General features: G+C 39.4%; 2 protein-coding genes and 1 long non-coding RNA gene across 49 annotated transcripts in view; 1 reads left to right on the top strand and 2 right to left on the bottom strand.

Annotated features, from left to right (window-relative positions):
• The window catches only part of BRCA1 (BRCA1 DNA repair associated), a 19,956-nt gene extending 13,609 nt beyond the window's left edge, over nucleotides 1-6,347 (bottom strand). The window contains exons 1-9 of one of the 8 annotated variants that reach the window (XM_023942664.2): nucleotides 5,742-6,347; nucleotides 5,414-5,513; nucleotides 4,916-4,969; nucleotides 4,496-4,576; nucleotides 3,868-3,956; nucleotides 2,834-2,979; nucleotides 1,896-1,998; nucleotides 944-989; nucleotides 335-477 (exon numbers count right to left, since the gene is read on the bottom strand). In XM_023942664.2, the coding sequence (XP_023798432.2) occupies nucleotides 335-477; nucleotides 944-989; nucleotides 1,896-1,998; nucleotides 2,834-2,979; nucleotides 3,868-3,956; nucleotides 4,496-4,576; nucleotides 4,916-4,969; nucleotides 5,414-5,493 (742 nt within the window). In that variant the 5' untranslated portion in view covers nucleotides 5,494-5,513; nucleotides 5,742-6,347. The remainder of the gene's footprint in view (nucleotides 1-334; nucleotides 478-943; nucleotides 990-1,895; nucleotides 1,999-2,833; nucleotides 2,980-3,867; nucleotides 3,957-4,495; nucleotides 4,577-4,915; nucleotides 4,970-5,413; nucleotides 5,514-5,741) is intronic. The other 7 variants (XM_023942669.2, XM_023942666.2, XM_086863940.1 and 4 more) reach the window with 7 other exon arrangements.
• Nucleotides 6,288-24,979, top strand: NBR1 (NBR1 autophagy cargo receptor). 40 transcript variants are annotated; one of them, XM_023942609.2, is made up of 21 exons: nucleotides 6,288-6,769; nucleotides 8,971-9,033; nucleotides 10,339-10,357; nucleotides 10,737-10,759; nucleotides 11,565-11,759; nucleotides 12,276-12,350; nucleotides 13,411-13,628; nucleotides 14,638-14,802; nucleotides 15,272-15,478; nucleotides 16,131-16,290; nucleotides 16,805-17,092; nucleotides 17,516-17,668; nucleotides 18,131-18,206; nucleotides 18,526-18,636; nucleotides 19,441-19,623; nucleotides 19,745-19,879; nucleotides 20,197-20,557; nucleotides 20,839-20,936; nucleotides 21,463-21,532; nucleotides 22,239-22,344; nucleotides 22,739-24,979. In XM_023942609.2, exons 1-21 carry the CDS (start codon nucleotides 6,488-6,490, stop codon nucleotides 22,907-22,909), a joined length of 3,159 nt encoding a protein of 1,052 aa, XP_023798377.2. In that variant the 5' UTR covers nucleotides 6,288-6,487; the 3' UTR covers nucleotides 22,910-24,979. The 40 variants fall into 40 exon arrangements, with proteins under 40 accessions (XP_023798377.2, XP_086720070.1, XP_023798380.2 ...); XM_023942608.2 differs by having other exon boundaries at nucleotides 6,319-6,769; nucleotides 22,736-24,979; XM_086863961.1 differs by having other exon boundaries at nucleotides 6,513-6,958.
• Nucleotides 12,247-14,658, bottom strand: LOC147649176 (uncharacterized). Its single transcript, XR_015279454.1, has 2 exons — nucleotides 14,562-14,658; nucleotides 12,247-13,799 (listed from the first exon to the last, which is right to left on the bottom strand). It is a non-coding gene; the product is annotated as an uncharacterized LOC147649176 (long non-coding RNA).
• Nucleotides 24,980-24,989: the final 10 nt, after the last annotated feature.

Raw genomic sequence — 24,989 nt, 5'->3', positions numbered from 1 at the left:
ATATTGCACTGCACAAATCTCCCTCTAAAGAAAGGCAAAAAGATCAGTGCTTTTTCATGTGTAATTTGGCTCATGTAGAATAGCTTAAGTTCAAGATCAAGATACTTTTCTTCCTTTCTGTTCCTGTACATAGAACTTATCCACATTTCAAGTATCTAGGCTACAGGAATAGTCTAGTATTAGCTGTAGGCATCAACAGAACTACATTACACAAGATAGCAAGCATATATATATGTATATATATACACACACACACACAATCATACAAAATAAAAATGTTAACTTGTGGTCTCTTCCAAGCTTAGTCACCTTTGTCACCAGAATAACAACACACCTCTGACATTTGGTAGCGTTGTTTCTTTGGCACACAGCTTGTCAGGCTGTGCACTGCAAGAATTTTCATTCCCCTTCTCAGCACTCTCAAGTTCTTCCAGCCTTTCTTGAGAAGAAATCTGAATTGTTACTTTGTCTTCAAACCTGTAAGGAAAGGAAATCTGCTCTCATTAAGATAAAACCAGAATAGACAGAAGATGATGCTTATTTTTTTCTCCCTTTTTGCTCTCTGAAATAATTTCTGTAGAAGTCAAGCTACGTTACTGACACTGACTCTCACCACAACCAGATTTCTTCAGTGATCTAAAAGAATCTAAAAGATTCTCTCTTGCAATCCTGAATTCAGTATTTACTTTCTAAAGCACAGTGCCTACCTTTCTATGGAAGATCTATGTCTGCAATAAAACACTTATAAAACAGTTTTAAAGCATTTAACATGGCAAACTGTTGGGATTCAGCTACCCATTCTATCCTCATGCCCTCCAAGCTGAAAACCATTTGTCAGCTTAAGAATTATATCAGTCCTATGCTAAGAAACTAGAACACAAGAAATGAGAATATGGAACAATTGTCTTTAGAAAATATGAATTCCTTAATCATCTTTACTTACCCAGTTTTGCTTGCCTGTTTGAAAAACTCTTCAGATGATTCAGAGCCTGAAAACAAAAAAATCTGTTACTCTGGCTGGAATCATTCAGAGAAAGGTGACTTGCCAAATTCAGTGGTTATCATTACATACACACCTACTCCTTCCTAGAGCTACATGCTTTCAACTTTTAGCAGATGAAACCAAGTTCAATTGTGAAGTATTTTACCTAATAATAATGATTTCTATGTATAACTATCTACATGGTTCCAGCATAAAACTGTGTTTAAATACAGTTACTGGTAACAGCCTGGTAATAAGATTAATTAGCTAAAAGTTACTTTCTAATTTCTAAATTTATACATGAAATGTATTTAGAATTTTGAGCAGAAAGTCAGGAGAAATATATTCAAATGTCTCTCAGAGATCCTTTGATCCTGGCAGATGCAATAAGGAAAACAGTGAGGAAACAAACTCTACCCATTAAAAGCAGAAATTCCTTCCTTGAAGGAACAGCATAAAAAATAAGCTATGCATGGCATCTGTCTTGTTTCTTATAGCAGCCAACACCAGATAAAATTCTGAAAAGCTAGGATAAATAGCAAAAAAATATTCATTTCTCAAAGATTTCATTCTCATCTCAAGCACTGGTGACAAGGCTTAGTATTCTTCAGAAAACAGTGGCTACCTTTAGCTGTAACAGCTATATTTTTTGCACATGTGTAAAAATCTTCTCTGGATCTACACCAAGGCTTAAGGATTCATTACAGTAGCATTATTTGCCATGATATAATAAATTATGTAAAAAACCCTTTTGATTTACCGATTTGGAATTGTCCATAATTTGTCCTTTTGTTGTCATTTTGGGTGTTAAGGAGAAATTAGGGCTTATAAAGACTTTGAACATAATCACCTTTCATTACTTTGCAAGCATTGTACATAGGATCAATTAGTGTGGATTTAAAAGAGAACTTACCCAAGTCTATGTAAGTACCCTTTTGAGAATCAGATTTCTGGGGTTTGTTTCTTGAGCGACACATTTTGGCATCTGTAAGCTGAATATTCACACTAGCTTCCTGCTGACAGGAAAATAGAAAGGAATAGTTACTTACAACAGTGGGGTGTTAAAAAAAATCATAGCTATTTAAACTTTAACAGAGGGCTGACATAATTACTTAGTTCATATGTACTGGTAGCTTCTATGCACAGTACAATACAAGTAATTTATCATATTGACATCAGTAATGAAGTGTGTCAATAGAAACAATGTATCATGCATTTAACAGATCAAATCATTAACAGTGTGATCTTACATTCTGTACTGCCTAACATTCTATTCAGCATTAAGCAGATGAAAACAGGAACAGCATGCCATGGAAAGTCACACACACAAAAATTACTCCAAGCTGGGTAATGCCTTATGAAACCAAAGATATAGGATGTTAGATAGTTATGATCTTACCCCTAAAAAGGTAAAAACTCCACAAATAGTAAGACAGCCTCATGAAACAAGCAGGTTGGACAAGTTTTCAAGCCTAGTTTCAGTAACAGACTGTGTTATGGCAGCATTATATATAAGTTCAGGTAATTTTATGCAAACGTCTTTCTCAAGAAGACAAGATTTGATATACATATGTATATACATATATATGTCTGTATAAATACATGTAGGTACACATATTTGTGTATATATATGTATATAGATATGTATATATTTATACATATATATCTTTTTGTCTCATTGAAGACAAAAATATGTAGATGCCCTTGTCCAGACCATCACTCAGGTCAAACAACAACAACCGGAGATCAACCCAAAATCTTCTGCTTTGTTCTTTTATGTATATGCATGTATACACATTCCAAATACATTTTTAAACAATCCACGGAAATAAAATGGGAAAAACCAGTTACCAAGGTTAAGTTTTCTTGTCCATTTCCTTTAGCACTTTTTCTCCTGTTTCTGAAGCCTTTACTTTGGATGACAGAACTTTCTTTACACAAGGACTCAGCAGCAGTGACTTCCGTGGATGTTTTATGAAGGTAATGACTCTTTAAAACTGAAAGATGTTATTAGGTTAAAAAAAAAAAAGATTATTTTACACTGAATATGACTCAAGTATTATATACTAACAAAATAGACTTGTGTATACTCTGTGCACTTAATGCATATACAGCTAAAATGTTTATCTAAGAAGAAAATCTTGTTGAATTGCTAGTCTGATAATTCTTTCTGATCACTCTTCAAATAGTAAGTAAAATCTTGACCCTGACAACTAATTTTCTCAATCAAATTTGGTTATATAGATAATCTAGCAAGAGGAGAATCTAATTCTAATTATTTTAGAATGTCTGAGCAAGTCAAAGAGAATTAAAAAACAAAGTCCATTTTTTATAACAGAATACACAAAACACCACCATCTGCCCCCAGCCACAATGTCTGGTTTACCAAAATATAAACAGGGACATGTCTGACTTTCCAATACCCTAACAAGACCCTAAACAAAGCACTGATTCTAGGAAAGGGAAATTTGGATTCCCTGAGGATCCATCTGAGTGGGATGAATTCACAAACAAAGCTACAGCACCTAATAATTCAGGCTCTGAGACTGACAAACTGAAATTGCAAAGCTGAGCATAATCAAAAGCAGGACTTTTCCTCACAGTTACAGATTAAACATGATTTGATACACATTCATCCATGTTTCAGAAACTGAACATAAGATTGGCTAGAGTCATCAAACACAAACAGTAAATCTCTTCAAGAGGTTTTTCTAAGAACATCTTGGAAACTTAATGGAACTTATGCTTCTACATCCGAGAAAAAAGCCTTTTGATAATTCTTCCAATATTTATGATTGCACAATAAATGGGACACCTTATAAATAATCATGATATGTCAAAACCTTATTTAAAAAAAAGTGGCGGCATACATTTACAATACTTACACTTCACTCCAGTGTCAAGCTCAAAAGCATGGATTGTTTCCAACAATCCTTCAATTAGTTGCTTAAATCTGGAATTTTCTTTCAGACTTCTGAAATAGCATTAGTAATTCAGTTATTTTAAGACAAATTAACAGGTTAACTGCACAAATAAATACAAATAAATATATTTATAAGTATAAATACTTTTACAATTTTGGCTGAAGCAAAAAAGGAATAAAACTCCAAAGTGGAAGATGAGACAATATGAAAATGTTGCCAAGGAATAACAACACAATTCCCCCAAACAACCATTACCATGGGAATTGAAACTATCACGAAAGTGAACTTATGGTTTTCTCATATAGGTTTAGAAGAGAAGTCAGGATTGCAAGGATTAAACGCCAGTGTAGCAAAGACATTTGTTAAGAGGGGTGTGCTCACCTGTGATCACTTGGAAAAAGCTCACATTGAGGTAAGATACTACATTTACTCCTTTAGAAATAAACAGCTTATTTAAAAAACTTTTTCTTCTATATTTCAGTCTTATGCTAATATATTTTAAGCCTAATTAAAATTATTAAAATGTTAGTCTTTCCTCAGAGTTCAAACACCTCACCCTCCAGCCCCCTCACAAAGATGCATTCCTCACCTCTTGCTAACTTCAGTCTTACACAGAGGACACTCTACCACACCTTTCTTCTTTTTGCTGATATGTTTGAATATGCAGAACCTAGAAAGAAAGAACACTTGTGATGGTAACAAGAAAAGGATATTATTTTCCCTGAGTATGCACATTCACCACTTAGTGAATCAAGCATGCATTCTTGTTCTGGTGTTACAGTGAGTTAACTGATCCCCTCTGACACATTTGTAAGCTGCAGTTCTCCTACAGAATTTCCCCTCAAGTAGCTACATGTGAAGTTATCAAAACAGTATACATACATGATTAGCACTGAAGAAGCATATATGACAATTAAAACCAGGATATATGGAATTAAAAATTATAAACCCAAAACCATTATATATAGAAATGAAAAACTGCATCGCACTTGCAAGTTTTCAAACCTACCTGCAGAATATGTGATCGCATTTTGTTGAAACAGGCTCTTGTACCACATCCAAGCTACAAAGAGAGAAACAAAAACAAGAGCACAGAGGTTACAGACATTGGGGAGACAAATTTCAAACAGAACCTTTGCTATTTCAGCAGCTGGTTGCACTAAAGAACTACAGACCTCATTTACCTTTCAGAGACAAGAGACAAAACCCACATGGCTTTACAAACAATAATCCAATCAGATAATTTTTTTCCCCTCACTGAATAGAGGAGTGACACATTCAGGTTTTAAGAGAAAAGCAAAATTTACTAGAATATAAGAGCAAAATACAAGTTTTTTTCTTGCACTTTCTCATTTGAGCCTTACAAAACATCAGTATGTTTAATCCTAAGCACAAATCTCTTTGCTTTCTGGCAAGCCATAGAACTGTCAAAGTATTTTCAAAGAAACGAGAGAAAAAAAATACACCTCCAAAAAATTAACTATACTGTTATTATTCCCTGACATACCATATTGGGCACTCCAAGATCTTCTGCATAGCTGAAAGCACATTTTGTACTTGTCCAATAGCAATCACTGAGAAGTCCATCCTTCACATCCAAAAATACTCTACAGAAAAAAAAAGAAAGTATTATCAGCTTTGTTGCTGCAAAAAATTCTGCTGCCTCCCATGACTATGCTCTCTCCCACACCGCCCTCCTCTAGCTCCACAATGGCATCAAATACGTTGCTGTTATAGCTTAAAAAAGTTATTTTAATGCTACGCTTATTAAATACTTACTTTAAAGCTAAGTTTATTATTTAAAGCAATACTTTACAGTACAGAGGGGTTCTTACTTTGAGCGCTTACAGATAAAATTAATCGAGTGTCTTGTCGAGAGCGCACAGAAAGGGTTTATTCAGGTGAAGCTCAGCAAGGGCGCAGAGCACAGAACAGCAAGAGCGAGGGGCCGGGAAGGTGGCAAAGCACGCGAAGACAGCGGCAGGCAGGCAGGCAGGCTTGTGCAGAGGAGCCTGGGCGTACCCACACGGGCCAGCACCGGGGAGAGCCCGCAGCAAACGTCGTAAATCCTGACAACAAAGAGAAAGCGCCCGAGCTTCCCGGCGCGGCAGCTCGGGTCCGGCCCTGCAGCGAGGCCTGTCCGCAGGCACGGGCGGAGGGAGAGCGGGCAGCGCCGGTGCGGGCAGCGGCGATGCGGTGAGGGCCAAGGCAGTGCCGGCGCGGTCACTGCGGGTGCGGTGGGTGCGGTCGCTGCGGGTGCGGGTGCCGGTGCGGTCAGCACCGGGACACAGCCGGGCCCGTCACCCCTCAGCCCGTTACGCGCGCCGTCTTTCGCGCCTTTCCCGCCCCGCCGCGCGCGGCCAATCCGGGGCCGCGGGGCCGGCGCGAGCCCCCGCAGCGCCCTCTGACGGGCTCCTTCCGCCTCGGGGGGGCGGGGCCGGGCCGGCCTCATCGGCCGCGCTTGGTCGCTGATTGGCTGCCGCTGCCACGTGGTCACGGCGTACGCCAGCGCCGCCGCGGCGCAGTCGCCGGACGTGCGTGGCCGCGGTGCGCGCGCGCGCGCCCGGCTCTGTTTATTGTTATGGTTCCGCGGCCCTCTTGGCTCCGCCCTCCGACCAACCAGAGCGGCGGGACGGATGAGTGGCAGGTGGCTCCGCCAATAGCCGCGCGCACCGGGAGCCGGGCCGGCCGCCCTCGGGCCGCCATGTTGTGCCTGTCTGGAGGGCTGGCGCCGCCGGCCCCGGCCCCGCGGCAGCGCGCCATGGAGCCGCGGGTCACCCTGCACGTCACCTGCCGCCGCGACACCCGCACATTCCTCGTGGCCGACCCAGCACACACGACATGGGCCGATGTGGAGGCCATGGTGAGCGCAGGCTGGCCGCGGGAGGCGGAGCGGGGTGTCCCCCGCGGGGAGCCGGCTCGGTGAGGTGCTGGCCGTGCCAGCCAGGCTTTGCGGGCCCAGCGTCTTCCAAAGCGGTGTCCCGCATTTCACAGGCTGATAGAACTGGTGGCGCATACTGCTGCGATCTTGATTTATGTTTTTTCCTTAACGGTATGGTTTACTGCTCCTGTGTGCTTAGACTGACGTGAACGGCCTGGTTTGGATAAAGATTCTCAAGGGCCCTTATTTTTTTGTGTGAACAGGTTGTTTAGCTGTGTTCTTTGCCCTTTTCCACAGATATGGGCCCTTAGTTTGGCTCTGTATCCCTCCGTAAATTACATTCTATTCCTGTTGTTTCCTATTATTGAAGTACCTTTGGTGAAATGACACACGTCTGTCGCTTTTCTGACGGTTTGTCTGTGCTCTCTGGGGTACTGAGTCACTAATACATTTTGTTTGGTCCCTTGGTTCCCCGAGCTTTGTGTGTGCTGGTTTGGGTAGAACAGCGCCTGACAGGGCCATGCATGTGTGGGCAGTTGCTTATGAGGGTCTTTGTATCATATATCACTTGGTGTAGTTAAGAGTTTGTTTGGGTGCTTGTTTTCAGGGCTGTTTAGTGACAATTCCTGTATTGGCGTAGGGTGGAATTGTGTTGTGAAGATTCCCTTGGCTATGATGAAACTGTCATTATTGTTATTATTATTGTTGTTGTTGTTATTAATTCTGTAGCAACTGTTCTATTTTTTTAGCTTGCTTTCAAAGTCCCATCTGAAGAGATCTTGTTGCTGTTTTGTTTTCTGTCTTTCAGCTCTTTTTCTGGCTAGTATATTTGAATATACATATAAGGAGGGTTTTGCTTTATGAATTGCTCAAGTTCAAAATTTGAACTGCATCATCTTCACTTGTTGTATTTCAGTCCTTTCAAAGAGGCAAGCACTGGTTCAGTCTTAAAATACTGAATTTACTTAGTGCAAGTAGACCCTGCAGGAATGTCTGAGCTGGTTAGAATCCTGCTTGCATCAAAGCTGGAAGCAGATTACTGTGTAAGCACTGTACTGCCCTTAATCTTAGGTATTCTGAGAGCCAGGGTGTGTTTGTTCAAGGTGTGGTATTCTATTACAGTGTTTCCCTGACCAAAATAGAACCACGGGTTGTCTCTGTTGTGTGAATTGCTGTTTCAAGGTAGTATCAGTTAAATTTGTGTCTTTCTTATATTTTGATATTTTATTAACTGTGTTGGATGTTTGTAAGGGGTAAGGTGAACTCTTGTTCTGCCTTGAGTTTAGGGGAACAATCTGTGGTGCTAGACCATGTAAGTACAGAGCACAGTTTCTTCCTGACAAAACAAGCTGGTTCTCTGACTGCACTCACACAATTTGGGCTGTGTTGCTGGAAGAACAGCACGTTCTTCCCGAGCACGTTCACTGCAGAATGTGTCCGTGTGTGCCCTGTGTCCATGTGCTCCAGTGGGGCTGTGTAACTCCCCCAGGCAGCCTCTCCTGGCTGAGGCTGCTGCTGTTGTTCTCTTAGGTCTGGGCTAGCAGGACATGTGTCAGTTGTTTCAGAGAGTTGGGAAAAGTGAAGCTTTTGTAGGAACCTGGTACAAAAATGTACAGGAGCCTCAAAGATAGCATATGGAAACAACTGCTTTCGTTTTATGGTTCATTTGGTGCTGCTCATTCTGCCTTTTTAATGTAAAATGCAAAATAACTGCTCAGCTTTAGTCTCTTAATTTTGATAGGCTGAAAAAACACTGATCACCTATTTGAGCTATCTTCTAGGTGCTTTTTAATGTAAAAGATGGAATTTAGTGACTGTTTGCCTTTGCCTTCATATTTTGCAGTGTTTACCATGACTGAGTTTATTAACCCTGAGCTTGTCCTCTTAGAATGGGAAGGTTATTATTATTTATTTTGGAGTAAACATTAACCAGGCAAGGTGCAACAGGAAAGAAATTTGTTTATACTTTTCATTAGGGGAAGTTAGTAAAACTTGAAGGGAAGGCACTGGGAGGAGTTCAGCTCCAGAGGAATGGATTTGGTAAAGCAGTGTTTGCTTCAACTGAGAAACTGAAGAGAGGGATAGAAGGGTTTTAATGTTATTCCAAATTAATAATCACTAGTAACTGTGGGCTTCTGTAGTTCTGCCTCACTGTGGTTTTGTGTTCTTTTTTTTCATTACAGGTTAAAGTTTCATTTGACCTGGACAACATTCAGATCAAATACATTGATGAGGATAATGATGAGGTAAAATACCTACACCCCACCCTCCCAATAAGTCAACCAAAAAATGATTGGTGGCAGAAATGACTTTCTGCCTTGTGATGATTTGTAGTGAGTCCTTCAGAAGAGTCTGTTATGCAGATGGGAGTGGGGGAATGTTTGCCTTTTTAATAAGAAAATAGCTGATAGGCTTGTAGTTTTACTCTTAATGCAGCATACAGATCTTAAAATACATTTTTAGAAGCTACTGCCTTTCTTTTTCTCACCTTGTTGAAACACCCAGTGGTTCTCTGTGCTCTGAGGGAGAAATGTTTCTGTTGAGGAATTTTTATTTTTTTTTTATTAACGAGAATAAGGTAGTTGTAACTATTTGTGTTTGCAGCTGTGGTAAAGCCCTGTCTCTTCAATCTAGAGTCCTTTCTCTGGAAAATGTAGGTCCTCTGTCATTAGCATATGTTTGCTTCAGTGATCTGGTGTACTCAAATCCTCTGCTTGCTTTATGCAATTGCTGTAATCTCCAAGCAGATTACTGACTCAGAAAACAAATTGGTTACTTCTAGTTGTCCTTGTTGAGTAACTTCCTGCTTGGCACAGTCTCACCCTCTCATATTATTTTTGTTTATCTGGAGATTCAGAGGGGAGTGTAACTCACACAGAATGGACCTTTTACAGATACAGTGTTCCACTGCTTGGATCATAGCTCTACAAAATGAGATGGGGGTTCTTCTTACTTTTTCCCCTAAGGGGAAATGTCAAGAAGCGTCCAGTAACATTTCAGAGAATGATTCTCCCTTTATTTTCCAGCCTGTATAATATATAAATACATAGATGCATCTATGAAGGCTTTTTCTGAAATACTGAGCAAACATTGTTCAGAATCCTGTATTGCTGTGGAGATTAAATAGCTTCTTGTATTAGTGACTTCTATGTGCAGAATTGATAAATAAATTTGTTTAGAATAATGGGCTTGTGAAACACTTCATTGGTCTTTTGAAACCCTTAACTGGGCAGTTAAAGCAACTGGGGCCAAGCTCTGGACTTGTGCAGTGAGCCCAGGCGTACAGGCTTTGACTTTCTGAGGAGAGCATGCTTGTTCTGGGTGCCAGCAGTGCCAGAACTGCCTCCTGTGCCCATCCAGTAGCAAACATGGGCTGCTTCAAAGCACCACAGCTTTGGGTAATGATTAAACACGGCAGCAATAACAAATGTCTAAAGGACTGGTGTTTTAGAAACTGTGAATAAAAGTATGTTTATTCTGAAGTATGTTAATTTTAAGAGAATTGCAAAATTGGTTCTGTTGCTCTTGCTCACTGTTACTTCTCTTTGCAGGTCTCTGTGAACAGCAAAGGTGAGCTGCTGCTTTATTTATTTACAAATCAAGAAAGAGATCCCAACTGTTGCTTGAGTTTTTTGAAGATGCAGTTGAGAATGCTTGCTTTTTGATTTTTGTATTTTATATATGATTTGGCATCAAGTTCTTCCCAAAGGAAAGAATACTTGATCCATAGAAACAAATTGGAAGTGACTGAATTTGTAGAATGTTGTGGCTCTTAGCTGTGAAAATGAGTGCTTGTTGCTGTGTATGCAATTTCTTGCACCGTTTTAAGAGAATTTACAGAAGGTAGGGGAGGCCCCTTGTCATGTAAGGGTTTCTAAATACTGTGTGCTAAACTTACATCTGTTGGGTGAGATAGGGGCCATTCACATTTCTTTCTATTTTTCTTTAGAGGAATATGAAGAAGCTCTGAAGGTAAATGTGCTCTTTGACTTTTTTCAATATATTCATCCTTCTCCAATGAAAATTGGTGTAGCTGAGAAAAAAAACAAACAGTATTACCTGGCCCAGGAAATCAGAATAGCTGTTTTCTAGCTTTGGACAGTAGCTTGAATGTCTTATTATATTTTTCTTCCATCCTGGTTGATGTTCATTTTTATAAGTTAGTTGAATATGCAGTTGGAATTCAGGACCTTGAGCAGCAGTGGGTTGGTTAAGAGACTGACTTTCTCAAACCCTTCAACAGTAATCCCATATTTGGAAATATTTGGCTTTAGTGAAACCCTTCAAAAAACTTGCCACATAGACTTTGCTGCCAGAGTATATAATTAAAACTTAGTCCATGCTTAGTTACTCTATAAGCAGTTAGACTAAATAAGAATTGCATTTCTTTAAGTTTCTATTTTACGTTATTAAGTCTTTCAAAACATTTTGCTTATGGTTTGAATTTCAAATCTGATAATTTCAAAATAATCATAAATTGCTGGACACAATCTATTGTTTACTGGCTCCTATGAACACTTTATTGTAGGCTGGAAAATTCCACTAGGATATTTGCATGATTATCTTGGCTTTTAATAAACTTTTTTAATAAGCATATTAGTAACCTTTCAGAAGTAGAGCATCAGCTGACTCTACCTTAGCATTTCTCTCAGTTTTTCATTTTGCGTCTGTTAGTCTTTCCCCAAACTCTCCAATGTAGTGTAATACTGTATTTTTACAGATTTTTAATCCTGATTATGAGTGGAAAACATGGTGTATGTATGTACTGTTTATTTAGATTGCAGTTAAACAAGGAAATCAGCTTCAGATGAATGTCTATGAGAAGAACTCTTCTCGTGATTTGCAACTACATGAAAAAATTGTGACAGAAAAGCTGGTGCTTCCTAAAGATGAGAAGAAACCACTTTTGCATTCCATGCTAGCTCAGGGATTGGAGGAAGAATTAAAAAATGATGAGGAGCTGACCATTCAGGTAAGAGACTGAGCTGCATTAATGCAAAGAATTAAAAAATGTAATTCATTTTCTAGACTGATTGTCCTCTTTAGCCATATATAAAACTGAGTTCAGAAGCTGGTCTCTGTTTTCAGTTACCTGCACCTGTTGAAGCTCACTAAATAGTCTGAATGTCTTCAAGAGGATAATTTGATGCTATCTTTAGAAATACAGGTGCTTTCATGTTGCCCATTGTTAAGTATTTTGATAAATGGAGCAATTCATCTTCTGAAGCCCTCATTGACATCTGGTAACTTCTGGTTGACTTGACTTCTTTGGTGTGTAATTACACTCAAATGCTAATGAGGCAGAAATGGTTCAGGAAAATGTCAGTGGCTATTTTGTGTTGCTTCTCTACTGTTTTCTGAAGAACTTTGAGTATTTTTATATAAAGACACTTAAAAGCTATTTCAGCAGTTAATTTGCTGTGTTGAGAGTTTTTTTCAAAAAATTTGCATCCTTTGTGTTTATTTTGTTGTTTATTTTTTTTCCCAGCAAAAGTTAAATCAGACCAGACCAGAAATCATAAATGAAAATCCTCCAGAATGGTTTACTAGCTACTTGGAAACAGTAAGTGTATTGTCTTGCAAGTTTTGGTATACTTAAATACATAAAAAGTTGTGCATGGAAGAGATCTTTGTGATGCCTGACTCTGGACATCTGAACACTCTTGCCATCAGGACTTGTGGCCAGGATCTTAATGAGAACTAGATGTCTAACTGTGTCTACAGTGGAAGGGTACCTTAAAAAACCCCAAAACTATGAACTTGCTCCATACAGCTTGTGAAAAGTGGAATGTTTAGTTTATGCATTTGATTAGCTTGAGTGTGGTTTTAAGTAGCTCCTATAACAGAATCCTTGTGGTGCTCCAGACAGCCATAGGAATTGCAGACCACTCATTGTGGGAGAGCATGGAACAGTGGTGCTCTTGTAGGCTCTTGATTGCCCAGTTTCTGCAGGGCAATACTTTTGGTTTCCTGTGGTTGAAAGCAGAGCATTTGATGACCTTACTTTTCTTGACTTTGAGAAAATACTTTCAGGCAGCCATTGACCATTAGCTACAGGTTAAGATGTGGATGTTAACTTGTTTTGAACAGTTAATAAACATCACTGAAAAGCAGTTTAATATCACTGCAAAGAATTCATTAGCTAGCAAGTTTTTGAAATTATGTGCATTTATCTTTAAGCTTTTTTCTCTAATGTCTCCTTTCCTTTGCCACATATTTATACAAACTAAAAATAGGGGAAATTCATGGTTATGTGTAAAACACTAATAGGCAAATCAGAACTTAATGGTAGAGAGTCCAGAGGGGTTTGGGAGTTGGGGTAATTGTTTTGGAGATGAGTTTCCTTCCCTTCAGGCAAGCTTATGGAAGAAAAACAATATTGTAAGCACAAATGCGTGATTTTTAACTTGACTTCTTAAAAGCTCTGGGTTGGTATTTTCTAAAATAAAAGTCCTCTCTGCTGAATGTGGTATTTGTTTAATTTTATGAAGAGTGTGCTGGGGGTAGGGGAAATGACTCTGAAGTAGTCTGTGACTACTGACAAGATTGGGAGACTTGTGACAATATAACTCAACTTTTCAAACTTGTGGCTCTCATTCATGACCGCTTTAATTTCTTTCCAGTTCAGGGAACAAGTAGTTAAGGAGACTGTTGAGAGGCTGGAGCAGAAGCTGTATGAGAAGCTTGTTCATCGCAATCAGCCTCCAGATTTCTGTGAGAGCTCAGTTCCAGCAGCAGCTGCACCTTCAGAGAGCCCGTTGGGGAGCAGCAGCCCGTGTGACTGGCTGATCTCCTGCTGCAGCTGCCAGGCTCGCATCGTTGGGGTGCGCTACCAGTGCAGGTAGAGTGTGATGGGAGCAGGGGGAACCTGACATGCACAGCCTGAGAGTGAGTCTGAGAAACTGCCTTGGGCTTAGATACTACCACGTTCCTAATCTGCAGCCTGCTGTAGAATGTCTGCTATGTGTCTCACCAACAGCTGATGTTCTCTCCTGTGGTCACTAGACTTTATCTGCATAAAAGCAAGATTAATACTATTTTGGAAAAAGGCAATTGTTAAAGTGTGAGAACTTTAGTACACTGTATTCTTAATGGCTCCTCACCATATCTGCATAGGACATGCAGTAATTGTAACAGGAAATGTTTTGTTTGGTTAACTAAACAAAAAAAGCAAGGCTTGGAACTGCTAGTCTGTTATAGTTGTTTGTTTGGTTCTTCGAGTCAGTGAGACTAAGGTAGGTCATACTTTTTTTAATGATTGCACTGTTGTCTGTCTAATAATATGAAGTAGATTTTGATGAATGTCTTAAGTGAGGTGTTAAAAGTGAGAGTTTTATTTGAATGAGGCAATTGCTGTAAAGATCAGCAGTTTGGGACTAGACAGAAACAGTGGATGAAATGCCAACAGGAGTTTTTATTTGGATTTTTTTTTTTACTGTCAGGAGAGGATAATCTGTTTTTTATCAGCCTTGTTCCTGGAGGAGCAATCTGCTTTGCATTCCTGAATGCTTTTTGACTTAGCCTCTGTATTTTCATAAATATGGTGCTGTTTCTGGCCCTGGATTTTGGTAAAATGCACTGCCCTTTGTAGCAACAATTTTAGTCACTTGTGCTAAAGGAAGCATCAATTTTTTTCCAATATGTGTTCAGAGAAGTGGGAACTGTGTTGCAGTTTTTCCAGGAAGAGAGAGATAATCATGTAGGTATTCCACATGGCACCAAATACTGATCTATAAGTGAGACATCCAGCTGCTGTCACTTGGGAAATACTTACAGTGATGGCATAATACAAAGTTTCTCTGCAGAAATTCTTTGCCTCTTGATAACCTTCTGTCTTTTCTGCTTTGCAGTCTTTGCCCAGCCTACAATATCTGTGAAGAGTGTGAAGCAGGAACATATGCACATGATCCAAACCACGTCTTGTTAAAGCTGCGCAGACCCATCCCCTGTGCTGCTGACAGTTACAGCCTGGCAGAGCTCTCCCCACGCCTGCCTGCTACTCTGGAGCAAGTCAGGTAAATGCTGGCAATACCTGGCAAGATTGTCCTGATTGCAAGTGAAATCTGTGCTGGAGTTGAGGTTCAGCTTTTATTTTATTTTAGAGATAACAAGAAATGGAAAGGGTACTCAAACTTTCTTGTGAGTAGTTAAAAATAGCTACATACTCATAAAGGGCCTAATCATAAATCTTACAGTGTTTTTAATAACAAAGTAGAAAAGACTGACTTTTGTCATAGATGGGTAATAAATTTTAAGAACATGCTTTTTCTTTGAGCATTCTATGTCTGCCTTTTTTTTTGTTCTTTCAGTGACCATTCAAAATAGTTCCAAAAGCAACTGTAAGGATGTTCTTTTAAAATCATTTGGTATCCAGTCTAGAAGTATGGTATATTTCATGAAGGGTTTCCTTGAGACTAAGACTCCATTGGCTAAAAATAAATTCTGATCAGTTTAATGTAATAAAGTGTGTTAATTGCTTTGCAGGCTCCAGAAACAGATGGACAAAAGATTTCTGAAGGCAGAGAAGCAAAGGTTGCGAGCAGAAAAGAAACAGCGAAAAGCAGAGGTCCGAGAGCTCAAAAAGCAGCTAAAATTGCACAGGAAAATTCATCTGTGGAACTCTATCCATGTATTGGAAACAAATGGCTCACCTACTCTGAAATCTGAGAGTCTTCAGCCTAATACCTTCCTGTAAGGCTTGTTGTTAACTGGGCATCTGGTAGTTGCGCTGCCTGACCTTTTGTTATGAGACCAAGTTAAAGTAACAGGAGGAAGGTTATGAAATTACTCATTTGAAGTATGATTTGTCATTTGACTGTATGAGAATTCTGTCTAAATGCAATTTGCAATGTAGAATGTTTTTAGTTGAGAGGAGAGTAGGAGAAAGAAAAAAAAAAAAAGGGACTGATGGTTATTACCAGAGACTTAGTGATTTATGCAGATTTAGGAGGAAGGGGAGTGCCTAGGATTATACATACACATGCATGCTCATACAGCATAAATTAACACTGCTGCCAGTTTTAAAAAAGGCTGTCTCTTCCTGCTTTATTGTGTCTGCATAAAGTCAAATACATTCTATATATTTATGTTCAGTGCTATTTCTTTTTTTTTTTAATGTGCTTTTAAGCTGAGGTTCATTAGATAGCAGCCTAGGCAGGCAGCTGCTCTGCATTTCCCACTCCCTTTGAGTTTATGAATATGCAGTGTAAAACTTGTATAGTTTGTTTCTTGAATTCATCCCTTCCATTTAGGGTATTTAAAAGCCAAATTAACATTAATCAGCAGCTGAACTTCCTCAGTTTTGGTGTATTTTGTTTTTTTTGTTTCCTCTCTCCAATCCCAGGAATCCTAATCAACCCTTCCAAGCAATTGTCCCAACACTAAGTGCAGTATTTGTGGATGAGAATTTGCCTGATGGTACTCACTTGAAGCCAGGAACAAAGTTTATCAAACACTGGCGAATGAAAAATACTGGCAATGTGGAATGGAGCTCAGACACAAAGGTATCTTGCCTTAGCTCTTCCTTCTACAGACTAAAATCATTCTGGAAGATAACATTTGTATGTAAATTCTCTGTTAGGATCTGTTTAAGATTTCCTTTGGCCTGTTGATTCACAGCTGGGAATTCTGGGGCAATAAGCTGTGCCAGAATCACTGCTACTCTTCACAGGTGTAGACTATAGGAAGAAAGCAAATCAGAATACCATCACTGGACATGTTTCCCATTAATAGTGTGTCCCCCATGTTATAATGGTACAGTTTGACCCTGTTTACAACTGCTCTTCTGCTTTTCTGACCTCCAAATCCCTTTGTTCTGTGAGTGGCTGCATTTGTGTTGAAAGATGAGGCTATCTTTGTGTTGGTAGTGACTGATGTGAGGATGTGTACTGGCAGCTTGTCTTCCCCATGCCTGGTATCTGCAAGGCCTTTCAGCAGAGCAGCCCTGCTTTCTGTTGCCCACACTTGGCAGAGAAGCTTGAGAAGTTAACTTTTGGCTTTTTCTCTTGTCTATTTCAGTTGAAACTTATGTGGGGTAATCTGACCTTGGCATCTTCTGAGAAAAAAGATGTGTTAGTGCCATCCCTTCCATCTGGACAAGTAGGAACTGTTTCAGTTGAGTTTGTAGCTCCCAATATAGAAGGAACTTACACTTCTCACTGGAGACTGTCGCACAGAGGGGAACAGTTTGGGCCAAGGATCTGGTGCAGTATTGTTGTGGATCCCTCTCCAGCTGCTGACTATGTAGAAGGTGATTGGAAGGATTCTGACTCCTGTCAGAAGAGCAGAGCTTGCACAACCAAACAGGCAAGTCACTCACCTGGTATTTGGGGCAGTTCAGAATTGCCTTGGAGAAGGAGCATTGTGTATTATTTGGCAAAGTATTCCTATCTAACTATTCCAGGGGATTCTTTTAGCTGTTTGCTTTTAAATTTATTTTTAATAGGAAGGAAATACAACATATATTGCATTTATAAGTTCTAAAGTAGTTGTTCTTTATGACAGGCATGACATTACCTATCAGTCTGTTGCAGCTGTTTGTCTTCTTCCTTGGTTGAACTGAAACACTGCAGCATTTCTCTTTGTTAGGTCTTGTCCTTTTAGCTCTGTAATGAATTGATTGAAATGTCTTTCAAATTACTTGTGTGTTTACACAAAATTCAGGCTTTAGATTCCATGTGATCTTTTATTTACTGTGGCTAAGGGGCTTCTGGTTTTTTGTTTTTGCAGGATGCTTCCTTAAAGACAGAAACAGGTGCTCAACTGATAGGTGAAATTGCAGAGCAGGCTGAAATATCTCTGCCAACTATTCCTTTAAAGATCAAAAATCTGCCAAGTGAGAGAGAATTTTATATCCCATCTGTTGATCTACTGACTGCACAGGTAAAGTGTTAAAATTCAGGTAGATGTAAAGAAAACCACATTGGGTTTGATGCCTAGGTAGGTGGGTAGACCTCTGTAAGAATAAAGCTTCTGAGCTCTAAAATTGGCCACTATTTTCAGAAAGAGTATATTGCATTTTATATAGTGGAGCTGTTTTCCCAAACTGGTATTAGGCACTGTCATTATGTGGAGGGTATGTGTAGGAAAGATTAAGATTCTCAAAAAAGAGTCAGCATTGAGTCTTTCTCTGGCCCTAACAAGGGAGTTCTTAGATTTATCTCTTGCTGCCCTGATTTGTGCACCATATTCAATGATGTAAATGTATGTTGTGGGAAAACTGCCCCCTGAGGTTGTGTTGAGGAACAAAGTGTTATTTGTACATCAGTGCGGTCTGTGCTGCCAAATACAGATAGGATTCAGTTTCAGAGTTTGCTCATGGAAGCTGTGTGTTTTTTCCTGTAGGATTTGCTGTCCTTTGAGCTGTTGGACATCAATATTGTGCAGGAATTGGAGCGAGTGCCACACAATACTCCTGTTGGTAAGGCTCCCGTATTCTGTGTGCTCTCTAGAGCACAGATAGCTATCCTTTGTGTTTTTCAGTCTTGGCTTTCTTTTCACCTTCATATCCCCAAGAACATAACATTCCAGGTGTTGAGGAATGCTGCCATTTTCTTTGCACAGCCAGAGGCAGAGTAATGCAAAGCTAGTTGCTTATTCCATCAGATTATCTTGCAAAATAACTGAGTTTCTTCAGTCTTGAAAGAATGTCCCTTAAAAAGAATAAATTTTAAAAATGTTACCTCATGGAGGCTCCTTCTCCTTTAGTGCCAATTGTCTTTGCTCCCTGTGTTTTCCAGACATGACTCCATGCATGTCCCCTTTGCCACGTGACAGCCCCTTGCTGGAGAAACCTGGCTTAGGTCAGATAGAGGAGGAGAACGAGGGGAGTGGATTTAAACTAGTGCCTGGTAAGCAGTAGTCCTGAGGAGCTTGGGGGTGAAGGGAGGATATTGTCACTTCTGTGTAGTCAGCAAACCTGATGTCTAAAAGGAATTCTAACTACTGTCTTCCTCTTCCTTGAAAAAAAAAATAAAATGTTTGGCTCATAAACCTGGAGTCTGACACTACATTAGTGATTACAGAGGTTGATTACAGAGGTATATATTACAGTATAATATATATAGATTTGGAAATAGCAATCATAGAATTGCAGAATGGTTTGGGTTGGAAGGAACCTTAATGATTATTCAATTCCACACCCCCTGCCATGAGCAGGGACAGCTTCCCCTATCCCAGGCTGCTCCAAGCCCCATCCAGCCTGGCCTTGGATGCTTCCAGGGATGGGGCAGCCACAGCTTCTCTGGGCAACCTGTGCCAAGGCCTCCCCACCCTCAAAAGGAAGAATTTCTGCCTAGTATCTATCTAAATATACCCTCCTCCATGTTAGTCATTCCCTGCTGTTCCATATTACTGCATGCCTTTGTATGAAGTTCTTTCAAACGCTTCTTTTGATTTATCTGACCACTAGAATTGTTGGGAGAATTAACAATCTGCCCTTTATAGACTAGGTTGTACTCCAAACACTCCAGGTGTGTTCCCCGTACTTCTCAATCACTTCCACATTCAACTTGAGCTAAATTCAAAAAATCTTTCAATTTTTAGAAGGAATTTGCACACAAAGTCAATATTAGCTGTGGCTAGTCTAAAAAATTCTTCATATAGTTACATTTCCTTGTTGTGGTGGTAAAATCTGTTATGTTTCCCTTTCCAAGGAATGGCAGAAACCTGCCTTTCTGTGGACTCCTCTGTGGTGACAGTGAAAGCTGAACATGCATTGAACCAGGAGGAAGGAGAGGAAGATATGAGTGGGACTCAGTTTGTCTGTGAAACTGTAATTCGATCTCTGACCCTGGATGCTGCACCTGACCACAAACCCCCACAAAAAAACCCCAAAAGTAAGTACTATCATTAGTTGCCTACGCTGGCTTGATGTATTTGCAGTCAGACATGAGGCAGAAATTGCTCAGCTCAGGTGCTTGATACCATTTGATTGTTTTCCCTGATTGGTTTTATTAGACTCTTTACAAACATTGCAAGACACCTTCAGTTGCAATATGATAAATGAAGACTCTCCTATGATAAATACTAATTCCACTTCCAAAAAGGAAGCAAAGATTCATCAGTCAGAACCAGTGACAGAAAATTCCAGTGGTAAGTAAAATGGGTTTGAATGTAAGATAAAGTTGTAAAAAGATCATGTGTAAGAAGTTTAAGTTCTCTATATAGCTCTTGCTCCTGGTTTTACTAGAAGCATTAATACCTGCAGTGTATTTGCATAGGCTTAACATTAAGATCTGTTACTCTTCACATACACCCTCCCACAAAAGGGAAAATTACACCATTAATGGCAGCAGCTAAGGTTTACACTTGTTTCTAAATACTTGTCTTTTACAACTGGGACAATTCTGTCTCCGTTGTTGTCCAAAGAAAATAGACTATGGTTAATACCTCACTTTTTTTCCTACTAGGGAATCTTCCACTGTCTGATGAGAGCACAAGCCCCAGTAGTGGTACTGGCAATTGTGATGAAGAGGAAGATGATAAAGATGATGTTCAGAGTCAGTGCTCCTCTGCTTCCTCAGAGGATTATATCATTATTCTCCCAGAGTGCTTTGACACCAGTCGGCCGTTGGGTGACTCCATGTATAGTTCAGCTCTTTCTCAGCCTGGTTTAGAAAAGGCAGGAGAACCTGAAACAGCAGCAGAGAACACAGAAGGAGGAAGCCAGCCGCAGATCCAGAGGGTCAGTGATACACTGACAAGTTCCCCAGCACTGACTGCAGGACCATTAACCCCAGGGACTGTGGACAGCTTACCCCAGGCACAAAGGTATGATTTGGAGACGAGAACAAAATGGTGATGCTGGTATTGCTGTAGAGTCTGCAAGGTCTAGCACTTTCCAAACAGAATTGTTGTAACAACAGTTTTATCATATACTGAGGTAAATGTTCTTAAACCCTGCAACTTTTTATAGAGCCTGTACTCACTGATGTAGGTGAGTGCAAGGGAGGGAGAGAGAGGAGCATGTGAAGTTTTTTCTGTTGACCATAACTTATTTATGTGTGTACATGTAGAATAAAAACACTGATGATTTTGCCTTATGTTCTCAGGAATCTTTCATCTCTTCAGAATTCTATCTTCCAAGATCCAAACACACCAGCTTCAGAGAATATCTCTTCTGCTCCTCATGATCAAATACAAAGAGAAGGTATTGACAGTATTTAATGAAGGGTGCAGACTATTGCTATCACCTTTTCCTTATGCCTAGTATTGAATTTGATGTCTCATTTCTCTTTAGGAGAGCAGAAAATCTACCAAATAAAGATTTTAGTTTTTCTCTGGGTGTTAAACTTTTGCTATATGGATGTTGCAAATAAAGAAATAATTGGCTTTGTGGATCAGTTAAGAACATCTATTATAGGAAATGGTGAGAGGATACTCAAAAGTACTTACAGGCATGTGGAAAATTACCTTGCTCTGGAATTAATGAGCTATGTATTTAAGCTGCTGTTACAGTCACTGAGACAGCAGCTCTTCTCTTGTTAAATGATGTATCAGTCATATGGTTCTGAAAATCTTCTGACTGCTTTCACTACAATACCTGGTCTGCATAACTAAACTCAGAGTATTAGTGTTGGACTGAGATAAACTTTTTGCTGTTTATGTATGTGTTGCGTTTCTCCAGCTTAACTGTCTTTAACTGGATACACTGACATTTTGTGTTCCTCTTCCAGACCCCAGTGGTGAAGATAATCACGGGCCAGGATCTTCTGCATTTCTCACTAAGTTCTCAGAAAACCCGAGGTAATGAAGCTGAAGCTGTGACTTCACAAGCACCTTTTTCTGACTGAGAACTGTTTAATTAGACATGTAGGAAAAAGCTCTGGCCTGCAGATTTCATGTAGTCATTAATTTGGAGAGAGGCCTCCCTTCTTAAAGCAAACATGTTATATTTTCATAAGATCTTGGTTTCTACTTGTGCACAAATCAAAAGGATGCAGAACTGGCAAGCCAAAGTTAATGAAGAGCTCAAGTTGAATGCTTGTAAAATTCTGTGGTTTTTTAATCAGGAAAATGTCAGCATTCTTAGAATGGGGATTTTACAAGTTAGCTATAAAGTTGTCTTAAAATACTGAGACTGGAGCAGTAAGTTAAAACGTTGAGTAGAATATTAAGTAACTTAAGTATTAATAGAAAACAAATAGAAATTACTCTACCCTGAATGGATGTGTTAGTGCACAGCTTTCATGTAGATATGTTCTCTTCTAGATGAGGACATGAAACTCTTTACAAAAGGTCACTTCATGGAAATCATACACCCACAATTTAATAGAAGGTGTCAAGAAAAAATAACGAGTTCTTGTATAGCTTATTTCCCAAAGATTGCTGATTCCTTTGGATCACAGGCTGTTGTCTCCAACAGTCCTTGCCTCAACAGGCAGCAACTTGCATTTCACTAAAAAAACCCTTGGCTTTACTGACCCTAAAGCAGCACCTGCTCTCTTCACAGGTACCCTCAAGGAAGCAGCATTGCTGGAGAACTCATGAAAGGAGCTTTGTCAGTCGCTGCTTCCGCCTACAAAGCGTTATTTGCTGGACCACCCATTATTGAACAGGTGAATATCTTTCTTGTGTGCTGTATGAGTTTCATAGAATCTTAAGACAACCATAAATGTATATGCATGTTTTTTAAGTGTATCAATATGCTATATTGGAGTTAATGTAAAATGTTAAATCTGATGGTGTCCCTTTGAGGTTTGCTGCTCTCAGCAGACTGGGAAATCCATACTATAGGGATGGAAGCATGTCTCTTGTAGCATCATGTAAGAGTAGTAGCTCACCTTTCTAAGTGAGCAATAAAGGGGATTATAAATGGCTTAAATGCCATTTAAAGGCCAGAAGAGCCTCTGTGCCTCAGCTTGAGTCTGGTATAATGCAGGGCCTCTAGTTCAAATGGCAAAAAGTAAATGACCTTTTTTAGCTTATCTTACTGTCTTTTGTTTTCAGCAGCCTGCAGCTCCAGAAGAGCAGACTGCCACTCTGCTGTCCAGTCTGTGTGAGATGGGATTCTGTGACAGGCAGTTAAACTTGAGGCTGTTGAAGAAACACAACAATAACATGATTGAAGTGGTAACTGAATTGCTTCATATCAGTAACAGAGACTGGTGCAGTAGGTGCTAAACCTGCCTGGCGGAGAGAGGAATAGTCTTCATTGAGTAAACTCTAATTAAAGATTGCAAGAGTAGCAGGCTGCTCCTCAGCTGCTCTCTGTTTGGAGGTTTGACTTAAAATTTTGGCTTTTCTTTGAGCATTTGACTTCTTTTTTTTGTTTGTTTTTTTACCCTCATGGAAATGTCAAGCAACCCTTGTGGCATCTCTTGAAATGGATACCAGAATTTCAGTTATTATTTGAATCTCATAGTTAAATGAGTAGACTTTAAATCTAATTTCAGATCAAATCCTTTTACCAGGGAATCATGTAGAACTAAACTTTGTACTCAGATGAGAACTTCCCATTTTACTGTGTATACACTTTTTCTTTAGGCAGCTGGAAATTTTTTTTTGGCTTAGTTAGCTTTGGAATAGAAACCAGTGTAAAATGCTGCTGTAAAATGTAGTCCTGCTTAATTTACAAGAGATGCCTGAAACTAGGAGTTTCTTCTGAGGATTTAGTAATTGGTTTTCCAATGTGTGATAGTAAACTGACAAATTTAAATCTTATGAATTATTCTAAGAAAAAGAACTTACTCATAGAAGAAAGCCATCTTATATCATCAAATGACTTTTGAGAAGTCTGAAAGTGTAACTGCAGTTAAACTGATGAACACCAGTGAAGTTGTTGCTTGCTGTAGCGGAATGAAGCAGGAGAATTACCACCAGCAATTGAATCAGTAATGAGAGTGCACACCAGATCTCTAACAGTAGAAGTATAACCTACATAAAATATTTTGTTAAAAACAGAGTGTATGGGTAGGAAAGGCTTTTCTAGGAATCTTTACAGGCTCTTTGTAAAAATATTAAAAATTTGACCATTACCTTTTTTCACTACTAAATGCAAACATCTTACTCTGTTAATATCACATTAAAAAATGCAAGAATATGTAGGAATCCAGACCTGAACTTGAGTACAAATTTTGGTAATGTTCAGGAATGGAAAGAATGCTTGAAGCAGGGATCACAGAATTTTACATTAGAGTTTGAAAAATGCATTAACTTAAGCACTTTCAAATGTACAGTCTCCTCTGATGGTTTTAGCTGGTCCTGTGTTTCCATAGGCACATCTGTAGAATTCATTTTTCTCGTAAGATTTTTTAGAAGCCCATATTTAATTTAGAAATCTAAGAATTCCCTTCTAAATGTGCTGAGAGATTTGATTCTGAAGAATGACAAGAAATGAGCACCAGACACTGCTGTGCAGTGGGGGTATCCATAGATAACTCCTCAGACTTCAGTCCCTCAGCAGGTGACAGTGTTGGTTACATTCTTACTTTCAAGTCAGCATTTTTCCTTGCTGTAGTAAGAAACCATTGATTCTAAAATATTTTATATTATTCCTGCTTCAAACCAGTGTTCTGTTTTGTCACAGTATAGCTGAAGCAGTGTCAGTATTGTGGCTGACCAAGTTAGCAGTAATTTTTTAAAAGACTTAGTACCCATAGAGATAAAATACCATTAAAATAGTTCAAGGAAACAAATGTATCATACCACTTTCATTTTAAACCTATTTTTATAGATTGTGGAAGATATACTCTTAAATGCTTATTTTGAAATACAGTAGAGGTATTTTGCGGTGTTTCCCATCTCTGTATACCAGTACAACTGTGTGCTGTGGACCAGTTAAAGATCCTTCTGTAACTTTCCACCTTAACTTGGGTGTGTTGTTTTGAGTAGCTTTTGACTAATGCCAACTCTAGAACAAGGAGGAGGAAAGCACAAGGGTGAAATGCAGAAGCTGATGACACTGAAGCAGTGTGGTTATTTGCTTGGGTCTCTCAGGCCCAGCAGGACCCACGTTTGCCATGCATACTTGGAATGAATTCACATGTTCTATGAATTATAAAACTAAAACATTTGAGGAGGAACACTTAATTGCGGGTTGAAATGGCAAGTGTGAGATGCTATTCTCTTTAGGTTACTTTTTACTAGAGTTTAGATGCTGTATGCTCTGGCTTAAGATAGATATATTTCCGTTGGCTTTGTATATTTTGTTAATGGATGCATGATATAATTTATAATATATTCTATAGAGCAGATGAGACCT

This window comes from Cyanistes caeruleus, chromosome 27 (genome assembly GCF_971803275.1).
Source record: "Cyanistes caeruleus chromosome 27, bCyaCae1.hap1.1, whole genome shotgun sequence".
Taxonomy (NCBI): Eukaryota; Metazoa; Chordata; class Aves; order Passeriformes; family Paridae; genus Cyanistes; species Cyanistes caeruleus.
Note: the sequence above shows the minus strand (reverse complement) of the source record. Positions and strands in the feature narration are given on the sequence as shown.